The 11,254-nt window shown below is 50.0% G+C and overlaps 1 protein-coding gene across 1 annotated transcript; it reads left to right on the top strand.

Moving 5' to 3' along the window:
• Positions 1-660: 660 nt before the first annotated feature.
• On the top strand, positions 661-10,064 carry LOC311013798 (uncharacterized protein). The gene is made up of 2 exons (XM_084010001.1): positions 661-962; positions 1,509-10,064. Exon 2 carries the CDS (start codon positions 1,588-1,590, stop codon positions 9,550-9,552), a length of 7,965 nt encoding a protein of 2,654 aa, XP_083866127.1. The 5' UTR covers positions 661-962; positions 1,509-1,587; the 3' UTR covers positions 9,553-10,064.
• The last annotated feature ends 1,190 nt before the right edge of the window (positions 10,065-11,254 follow it).

The following is an 11,254-nucleotide window of genomic DNA, read 5'->3' as shown; positions in this document are numbered from 1 at the left end:
TATGGCAACAATAATAGATACAGTGAAATAGCACGATCCCTTTTGATCAAATTCCGTTGTGTGACGGGAAAGATTGAATTTGATGCATAACATATTTGGCTGGCGTGGTCCCGGAAAAATAACACATCTAGACATGAAAAGGGAAAACATGTGAGAGCACCTTACAGAGTGTCCATGCAGCAAACAGGAGTTCTGCATGTGAGCTGTCAAAGTTGGGTGGTCAATGTTAACCTTTGACCTGTTGTACCCAAGATACACTTGACAGCAGCATTTGCACATTCACACACACATGCAAGTGCATATTAACCACACCCTCAATGTTAAGGAAAACCTCATATGTGAGGTTAAGTGGGCAATGTGTGGGCTGTACACGGAGCTTTGTACTTCCCCCTTTCTTTCCCCACCAGTGTTCCCAGGCTAACAGCTAAAGCTATGGCTATCTGGCCCTGATAGTAAAGGTCTATATATAGAGGGACCCTGTGACTGATCTGGCTGTTAGTGTCAGATTCCAGACACACTCATCCGTCCTGGCTGGATCAGCACCTGCTGCTAACTATAAACCCACCCACCCCACCGCAGCCCCCAGCGCCGGCCCCCTTAGCACAGCTCACACAGGAAAAGCCACTGTCCAACCAAACCCCAGCCCAGAGAAGAAGACCCAGGTTAGACTCTGTAAGCAATTTCCTGGAGGCCAGCTCAGAGAGGAGGGGCAGAAATAGAGATGGGAGCGTTGGAGGATGTAAAGGGTCTGAGTGAGATGCCTCTCTTAGCTTTTTCTACTCGAGCCTGATGCATGGCCATGCCTTTTACATTCTGAAGTGTGGCTCTGGCTGTACAGAGCTGCACAGTCCTGGATGGGGTCTTGTGAATGTGGAACTTGCTGTGGATTTTGAGAGACACTTGCAAATATTGCAACACAGAGGAACTCCATGCCCTTGGGAAAACCTCATCATTGGCCGAAGGTACAGTACCAATCGCTCTGTCTTTCTAAGCTTGCATATGGGGGTAGGTTCTCTTTCTCTCGTCACCGTCACCAAGGAAAGTGGAAAGTCTTGACAAAGGGCATATATCTGGCAACGCTAACCTAGACATTATCAGTTTCCATTTATGTAAGATGAATCAATCTCAGTCTTTGTAATTCAAAATACGCTGCACCTTCTTCTTCTATTAAACACATGGAGATCAACGGAATACTTTTGGTCATCCTCCAGTGAATGTTTATTTTGTGTTAAATGCATTCATTTCCAGATGCTAGCTACTGCTTTTAAGGGCAGAGTGACAGCTATATTTATGATCTGAACCCCTTTTGGAGGTGTACAATTTCTCTGTGGGCAGTTATTCTAAATTTCCTAAATTTGCAGTTGCTAACGAAACCAGGAAAAACAAACCAGTTTGGCTTCGATATGATCTAATAATAAGCATTTGCCTCTTAATGATATTCATCAGTGTTACTGGTGATATAAATGAATGAGCTACACACCCTCCAGGTGACCATATCTTATTTCCAGTCCAGGATCAGAGCCCAGCGCAGCCTAGTGGAGCAGACTGGACTGGCCACAGTGAGAATTCGGAGCTTGTGGACGAGCGATGGACAGCTGGACTCTACAGGGGGACAGCTACTCCTTCCTGCGCAGTGCACCCCGCCACAACTTTTCCCTGTGCCATCGCGACGGCACCCCCAACCACGTCGAAATCTTCGACATCATCAACGTCCCCAGTGAGCGCAGTGCCATTTCAGAGACCACCTGCCTGTGTGACATTTTCGGAGACGACTGTGAGTCACCCTCCCTCTCGAGCAGCCCTGCCGCAGGGGCTTTTGTCCCTTCCCAGAGGGAGGTGGACGGGACGGCTGCTGCATCACCTCTGGTGGATGATCTGAACGACTCGGCCTCTTACCACACAGCACCGGGCTCCAGTGAGGGAGAGGAGGGCTTTGAAGATTCAAGAGAAAGGCTTTACAGCCCCCCGTTGCAGAGCGAGTCTTCAGGGAGGAGGCAGCTGGAGGGCGAGGGACTGAGCTCAGAGCATCCAGAAGTTTCTGAGGATAAAAGCGAACATTTTGAACAAAATAGTAAATCACCAGTACGTCAGCTTGATACAGCGAGCCCATTGTCTGAAGTCCTCTACACTGGTGAGAGCACCCCCTCTCCTGGATATAACAGTCCCTATACCCTCAGTACAGAGGGAAGAGCATCATCCTCGTCTGCTTCCTCAGTTGAAAAAAGATGTTCACCGTCATCACCTAGTCCGAGACAAGCTCACTCAGAAATTGAACCGGGGAGAACCAGTTCCACTCAAAGACCTCAGTCTTTATCTCGAAGTTCATATACAGAGCCTATAAACTGTGTCAGATCTTCCTCCTCTGAATCAGTAAACACCAACTCAGTGGCACAAGGTTCGCCCGAGCCAAGGAGCTACTATAATCGACAAAGCGACCCCTCACCTGACTCCACATCCATCTCAAACCAATCTTTGGATTTTACAGAATCACCCTTTGAAGCCAGAGCATCTCCTTCATCCAGTAGAACAGAGTTATCATCGCCGTCGAGAGGAACACTGGCCTCTCCTGAGCTGAAGAACAGGACCTACTCCCCTGATACTCAAGCATCATCTCCTTTTTCTGAGTTAAGAGGGAGGGTCTCCCTGCCCGATCTCCTCAACAGAAGCCCCACTCCTGATATTGCAGACTCTCCCCACACCCCGGAGCTGATTTTAGATCCTTCCACTGCAGGAAGAGGCACCACCACCACTCCTGAGGGCTACGATACAGGGTTATCAGCTGAACCTGCTCTATCTACACCTACCCCACGATACACACCTCCCTCGCCTGTCATTTCAATAGCAACATCTCCCGAGCTCACGGAGAGTAGCATCTCACCTGAATTGAGACACGCAGCTCCCTCACCCGGCCTGCTCAGTGCTGCCTCTCCGGCTAACAGTGGGAAGAGAACTCCCTCTCCCGACCCGTCGCCTATATTAAGACAAGTTTCAACCCCGTCTGAAAGCAGGACCCAGGTGTCCTCATCGGTGGTAAGTTATAGCTTATCTCCATCACCTGGAGTGGCAAGCAACAGCTCATCCATAGAGCACAGACACACTGCTCCCTCGCCCGAAATCCGGATTACAGCATCCTCACCTGAAGTCAGTAGGAGAGAGTGGTCTTCTGACGTGGAGACAACGTCGGCATCTCCTTTCCTCGATCCTGACTCAAGAAGTCCCACTTCGTCCCCTCACATCACAGGGATTTCTTACTCTGTTGTTCAGCCCGAGGACAGGAACACTCCCCCATTTCCTGAGCTCTCTCGTCTCTCCACCCCAGAGCCTGATCGGACGGCCGTGTACCCCGAAGCGAGGAGCCCTACCCCAAGCAGATACAGTGTACACAGCAGTACAGCAGAGTCCACGGGGTCCAGAGACTCACCTCATATATTAGGCTTCACAAGCTCCGTCCTGCAGCCTGGAATACCTCACCGACCCAGGTACCAGACGCCTTCACCTCAGCCAAAGCATCACTCTTCCTCACCTGTGCCAAGATATCAAACCCCTTCATCTGACAAGTATCAAAGTCCGTCACCTCGGCACAGAAGTAGAGATCCGTCCCCGGCCGCACTATCTCCTGGGAAGAGGTCCCAACCAGCAACTCCTCCTCTAAGAAATACACCTAAGGTTGAGGAGGAGACCTCTTCAGTTGCTTTTACAGATAAACAGTACCCAACCCATTTGGCAAAAGAGAGTGTGTCTCCCTCATTTGAATTAGGCGACAAATCAGCTGAAATCAAAAGCAGTTCACCAGCGGCGGTAGTTCAATCACCTGTATCTATTTCACCTTTCTTAGCTGAGAAAAGGGCAGAGAGTTTACTCAAACAACAAAACAGAGAGAGTGAATCAAGCCTTCAGGATAACTCAAGTGTAGCCTCCATCTTCCCAGAGGAAAAACAAAATATTGGCCCCACCTTTGTTCAGAAAGAAGACACTTTTAATAACACCCCCATCAAAATCAAGTCTCCCTCCCCGAATCTTCTAGTCTCTACGGACAGGAGTCCAAATATTTCACTTGTCCGCAGGGCTACATCTAACTCACCTGTGCAGAGACTGGAAACCCCCCCGCATCAATTCACCACTTATTCCCTAACTTCTGAAAGCAGCGGCTCATTAAAATCAGTTTGTACACCTGAGACTGCGAGAAAACAGCCGTCGGCCAAAGTAAGACGTGAAAACCGAGAGAGGAAAACGGACGACATGGCCCACCATGTAAACAGAAGGCGGACTCCCTCTCCGCCACTCACAAGGTTCACACCTGTCCACATCATAGCCCCAGAGAAACCGTACAGACAGTGGCAGAACATGAGCCGGAGCCCCTCTCAGGTCGTGGCATCCTCGCCCAGTGGTCATTTAAAGACAAACAGGGGAAGCCCCAATATTTCCCATGTTGACAATAATAGCCAGGCCCATTGGGTCAGGCAAGGTAGGCAATTGGAGATAGAGAGGGAAATGCGGCTGGAGGAGGATAGAGAGGTGGACAGGGTGAGGCAAAGGGATAGGGAGATGGAGAGAGAGGGGAAGAAGAGGGAGGAGCGGGTTCCTGAAAAGGGGAAGGGCATGCAGGGGGACGCCAGTTACAGAGGGGAACAGGTTGAGCTGTCATTCAATGCCAGGAATAGAAAAGGTCCTGTGAGTCGCAGTGCAGCTCCCACAAGCAGAGAGACCCGTCAGGGACTGCCAACAGTGCATTCCTGCTCAGAGAACCTGCTTGCCACCAGACAGCTACAGCAACAACAGAGTCTGCTCAGACCCGGCAGACGGCTTCAACCTCCTGCAACCCGCAACAAGAGCGGCGTTCCCGGACGCGTGGCCGCAAACAGGCCCTGCCGGAGTTCCAGCTCCAGCATGGGGAGCGAGCTTGATGAGGCGGACGATGAGGTGAAGTGGTTTACAGACTCAGCTTTCCGCAGCCTGTCAAGCCCGGAGGTAGATTACCTCGACATGTACAACTCCAGCCACCGCTCATCTACCAACATTTCTCAACCATCCACGCAGGAGAGCCCGGCTGGGGTCAGCGCCGCCTGGCCAGCCTATGCTGACTTCAGGGGCTCTGCTCCCAAGCTGGACAATGATGAGCTCTCCTTCCAGCATCCACCTTGCTACAACTCAGATGGTCTCGATCCATCGAGGCGCTATGAGATGGGCAGCTTTGAGTGCGTAGACGTGGCCGTGGAAAGAGAGGACTCCAGGCGAGCGAGAAGAGGAGTGCCAAAAAGACAGATCCAGCTGAAGAGAAGGAGTAATGCTGAAGGGAAGCAAGATGAGAGCAGTGAAAATAGCAGCCCAGGGTTACCAGTTATGGGAGAAAGCCCCTCTCTAGAGAGTCATTCCAGAGAGACATTTTTAAGACAACACAGTACACCAGCAAAGATGCAAGAATGCTATCCTTCCGAGCGCAGCCCTGAGCCCATTCAACAAAAAGAGAGAAAATCCAAACTCCAGAAATCGACTTCTTTGGATGAAACATGCACTAAAACCAAAATGGCCACTTGTCTCATCAAGAGCGTGTTGTCCAAGAAGATGCAGAGTGTTGACAAACAACCTGATGACCTGGCAGCAGAAGAAGGAGGCCCCACTTTTGAGGACAGCCCACCAACAGAGAGTGCAGCGGCACAGCTCAAAGAGTCCCCAAAACCTGACCCGCATAATCTGAGTTCCAGCCTTCAGTCAGATTGTAGTCTTTCATCCGAGGGTCTCCCTGCGAGAGGAGAAGCAAGCACAAAGGATGAAGCCAAGCCACCGAAAAGCTTTGCAGGGAGATCCAGTAACAGGCCAAGTTCATCTAGCAGCAGCCGAAGTGTTAACTTCTCACAGGCCGAGAGTGAGGAGGCAGATTCCCAAAGCAGAGCGGCAGCCTCATTAAGATATGAAATGAGATCGCAATTGAAAGTGCCACTTGATAGTAAACAGACGACAACTGGACGACAACAAGCAGATGACAGTAAATCGCGGGACGGAAGGAAGGGTCATGACTCAGCAAATACCACTGCCGGGACCTCGGGAGCTCCTTCTCCCCCGGCAGCCAGCAGCCCGCGGGTCAGGGTGACAAACAGAGAGCAGGAATGTGAAAACACAGAGGACCATAAACAACTCCAAGGCAGTGCCAAGGGTGCCTACATGTCACAAACACAGGAGATTTCACTCAAAGCCACGGGGAAAAAGAAAACCTCCCTAAATGTCTGTCTCACACCCGAGGCAGAGAGCAAACCTGAGGCTTATTCGCCAGATATAAAGGAGGAAATATTGGAGCCTGGTGTACATGAGAAGACAGAGGAGGAAGAAGGAAATAATAAAGCAAAGGCCCCCATTCACAAAGTTAGAGATGTGAGGCGGCTTGTAAAAAATAAATATAATCTGTCCTTCAAGGGAACTCGTGCTGCAATGCCATCAAATGTGGATGAAGAAAGGATGGACATTTTCAATGAGGAAAGGAGGGAAGAAGTCATAGCACAAGATGAGAGGGAGGTAAGGCAGGAGAAAAGGAGGGAGGAAAGGGAAGAGGAGGTCAGGGTGGAGAGGAAAGAGAAACCAAAAGAGGAGGTAAGAGACTCCATGCCTCCACCTCTTCAGAGCAAAGGAAGCCCTCTGTCTTGTCCACAGCGAATGCAAATACAATACAAGGCCGTTTGCTTGAAAGAAGACAAAAATAAAATGTTGCGCAGCAAGAAAGACTCAGAGAACCCAGGAGACAAACCCCAGGCCTCTCCGAAGCTCGTCACACAGGTAAGCAGGGAATCAGCCTCCAATGCAAACACACTGACTAACACAACAGGAGGTCAACATGATGAAAAAACGGCTGCAGAAACACAAGAGAATATGATAAATATGCATGACGAGGACAAACCCACAGTGGTTAGAACAGACAGAAAACCTCCGATGCTCGGGAGCCTCCCCAAACAGCCCAGTAAGGAAAGAGAGGTGTCCACTGCAGTAGTGTTGATACGGGATGGATCCACCAAGACCAAGACACCTGCATCTCCAGCTCAGGAAGAGATCCCCACCCTACTCCAGGCCCAAGCTGCCCCACCTTCACCTGGAACCCCCGGCAGCAACCCTGTCAGCAGTGGCCACTCAGTGTCCATGTTATTAAAGGAGAAAGGCTACCAGGCTGACATCGGAGCAGTGGTGGGTGACAGCCAAAATCCACCAGGAGATAAGGAGGTTCCGCGTAAGCATGTGAACTGCCTGGAGATCCCCCTTCAGACTCCTACAGACGGAGGTCGCATCGAGTCTCACAGAGAGAGGACGTTCTCTTCCTCGTCCACCATGTCCGGCCCCTCGGCAGCGTCTGACTACACAGACACCCCGACAAAAACCGGAGAAGATGAGGGAGTTAGCACTAGGCCTATAGTAAGAGATACAGCAAAGCAAAATAGTGCCTCTCCGCTAAGGAGTACGCAGGAGCTAACTCCGCCTCCGGCCAAACAGAAGGAACTTGGAGATTTTGAAGCTGTGAAAAGACTAGATCCGACTTTCCCCCCACGGTCCCCTGCAGTAAGGAGATTCAGACCGCAGCCGATTGAGGTTAAGTCGCTGTCTAAAGAAACACAGAAACAAGAGACGCCAGGAAGTAGCAGGCGTCAAACCATTGAAGTTAAATCCATAGCTAAAACCTCTCCAGCAGTGCCTCCAAAACCGAGCTGCAAATTTAAACCTGCCGATTTAGGAGGGATGCCGGGTGAAGCACAGAGACCGTCAGCAACAACATCGACTGTAAAACCGCAAGTTGAGGAGAGGCCTCAAACAATTGTAGTGTCCTCGCCGACAATTTATAGAAAGATCTCCAGCGAGTCCACATCAAACTATACAAGAAAGCTAGCTGTGTCTGCAGTGTCCAGCCTCAAACCTCCACCTTGCAAACCGGCAGCAACCGCCATCACCAGCCTCTCGAACCAGTCAGCAGCATCATCAGAGACGGAGGAGTCGAATGACAGAGGTCAGCAGCAAAAGCCAGATGCCTTGCCTCCCAGCTCTAGATATACACAAAGACCCACAACCTTAGCTACGGCTCCACCTTCATCCACGGGGCCAGGTTTAACCTCACCTCCAGGTCCCGTGTGTGACCCCAAAGCGAACCCTGTCCCTGGATCTGACTCAGCTGGAGCCAACCAGCCAAGCCAGTCAGCTATAATGGAACCAGAGAGCCAACCACAGTATCCCAGAACGGCATACGCTCATGAGCAAGCTATGCCGGTAACTTCACACAACACAATACAACGGGCAGCTGTTTCCACAACACAAGTGCCGGGATACACACACCAGCCGTGCCGCCGATCACTCTCCAGCGAACGCACCCAAAGGGCAGATGACTTGCATTTTTACGCCTCAGATGACCCCCCGAGCTACGATGAAAGAGAGAGCTTCAGTCCCCTCCTGCTCCCAGATCTGACCCATAGGAGGTCAAATCGCTATCAGCCCTCCTCCCGCCCTCCTCCTTGCTCCTGCACGGCTGGCTGCCCTTCCCACCCCGGTCTCACCCCTCCTCATCATCACCGCAGCCCCCATAACCTCACCCCTCCTGCCCCTGCACACTCTCCAGGCCAGGCGCTACCTTACCAGGTGGCTCAGCCCCCACTCCGCCCACACCAATGCAGACCTGACCCTCAGTCAATGAGCTACCAGCACGGCTCTCCCAAACCTAGCCCTCTTGGTTCGAGCCAGCCACCGGCCATGTACCAGCCTCTCCACCAGCCTCCTCCCTGCCCTCCCCACCCCTCACTTATGCAGGCCTGCCCCCCCGACCGCCCATTGCCCCCACCCCAGCATATTGACCCTCGACGAGCCACTGTCCACAGATCCCCCCAGCAACAGCCGCCAAGCATAGCTGGGGTTCCTTATGGCGATCCTGGCCACAGCCACTCTCCTGCCCTTCCCCCCATGGATCCCCAGTACCTGTGTGGCCCTCAAAGCCTGGGGCCTTCCTATGGCTCCGACTATGGGGGTGACAGCTCCAGTTTGTACTCAGAGAGTAACTATGGTCAGACGCCTCGCAGAGTGCTATTGGATCCCGAGACAGGGAAGTATTTTTACATTGAGGTGCCTGTGCAGCCGCTGAGGAAAATGTTGTTTGACCCAGAGACCGGCCAGTATGTGGAAGTGCTCATCCCGCAGCAAGCGATGTCACATTCAGGCCTGTATCCTCCCTCAGCGGCCCCCTACCCATCTCTCCACAACCCCAACATGTACGCTCCTGCTCCACAATACATGCCCTATGCAGCTCCTCCTCCCCAAGCCCACCCCCAGGCTCAGGCTCAGCCACAGCCACCCCGATATCCCGAGGCCTCTGCCGCTGCGTCAATGCACACAGGTGGGCCTGGGATCGGCTACAGGAATACCTCTGGTCAGGGGCCCAAGCCAGAGCCCCATAACCATCCACCACTGGACCAGAACTACCTGGACAGTATGTATTATGTCCCTACAGGGATGAATGCGAGCCCCAATCCGACTCCACCAGACTATTACCACAAACATCCCCCCAACCTGCCCCCATCAGGGGGGAAAAGGTCCTGAAATAGAGGACAGAGGCCGCCGTCCTGGAGCCCGTTGGGTTTTAAATACACAGTGTATAAAGGGGGTGTCTAATGTTAGCCTGTAATGTTATTTGAGTTTTCACATTGCATTTTAAGACAGCAATTCTTTGGTTGTTGTTTATTTGCTGCTGCTTGTTCCGTGCTACGCTGCTTTAAAAGATATATGATTCTTGCGTTAACTGTTTTGAAAACACAAGAGAGTAACAACTTTTTTTTATGAGGTTTTCTTAAATCTAAAATGATCTATTACAATTTTTTGTCACTTTTGATACAGGGTAATATCATATTGTAAGTTCACCAGTAAGGCTAAGGCACTACAAATCAATGGGTTTACTGATTTACTGGTGTGTGTACTTTAACAACAAATATCTCCAAAAAACTTGAAAACACTGTTTTGAAAGAACCTCATATTTATTTTATTATTGTGTTTCTCGATTCTTGGATGAGTGAGTTTGTGCACATGATGTCTGCTACAACAATGCCAATAAAATATGTCACATAGGAATGGATCTGTCCTCTCATGCCTTCGTCTATTTGTCTATAAATTTGTTCTATAGTTCACTATTTATTTAGTGAGATCATGTAAATAGGCCTAGGCTAGTCAATATAATTAAAGAGAGTTTTAAGACCTAATTTAAAGTGACTAAGAGTTTCACATGCATGTGCACAGAAAATGGTACTGTCACACTACATCAATGCACCACATTTACAAATATATGCCATATAAAAGAGGCTACAATGTTGCAACAAATATCAGTTTTAACAATCAATGAAACACTCTCATTTCCAATTACACCTGAAGATGCAAAGACTTCCGTGATAAATTGTGTAAGAAGAAGTTATTGCAAGATATTTCCACTATAATGCATCAAATGTTTGACCCCTCAGCTCTTTATCTCTTTGCCTTAAGAGGGCGCTATCACTATCACAACAGCAAAACTGCTTCATTAATGTTACTACATCAGTGTTTTTTTACACTGAATTGGAGTCACTAGGTCAAATGACATGGACATTATTGAAAAAAGTTATTAACTCATCATTACTATTGTAAGCCACAGAAACCATTAATATTCAGTATAGAAGAGGTGCTCCCTGTATGTGACTGTGAACTTGTAGCAGTGCATTATACCACCCTGACCACTCGAGGGTGCCACAGACCATCAGAGCAGCACAGGAAGTCCCATCCTGAAGGTATGTCAAAATCGACCAGCCTCTCCTGAGAAGACCCAGTTTAATGATCTCCTAATCAAAACCTGACCCTTTTAACTGAAACCAGAGCCCAATTTGTTAGCACAGAGGGACAAAAGTGGTCTCCCCTTTCTTTGATGTGGATGGCAGTAAAAATAATGAGAGGTCTGACCAGTAGCTGAGATGGGAGGGGGGAGGTGGGGGGTGCTGGTGTGTGCATGTGCCTGATTGAACAAACCACTGTTTCATGAAAGAAGTAACCCAAAGGGACACATCTGGAGGGGCCATAACACGGGCTGCACCTGGCAAAATGTGTGGTGTCTGTATGTGGTCCTGAAACCGCTTATCGTTAGGAATGCTGACTGAATCAGAAGAGAGAGGCTGTGATGTCTCTCACAACAGCCAATGTGTTACTAAGGAGGACACTGAACTCGTGTAATTATGGCAAATCATTAGTGAGAAGAAAGGCGGCCCCCTATATCATCAGTAAAAAC

Source organism: Eutrigla gurnardus, assembly GCF_963514095.1.
Source record: "Eutrigla gurnardus genome assembly, chromosome: 5".
Taxonomy (NCBI): domain Eukaryota; kingdom Metazoa; phylum Chordata; class Actinopteri; order Perciformes; family Triglidae; genus Eutrigla; species Eutrigla gurnardus.
The sequence above is the reverse complement of the archived record's forward strand: the minus strand, read 5'-3'. Positions and strand labels throughout refer to the sequence as shown.

Bases quoted from the DNA above. Each gene is read 5' to 3' on its own strand.
- LOC311013798 (XM_084010001.1), top strand. From the start codon at position 1,588: ATGGACAGCTGGACTCTACAGGGGGACAGCTACTCCTTCCTGCGCAGT.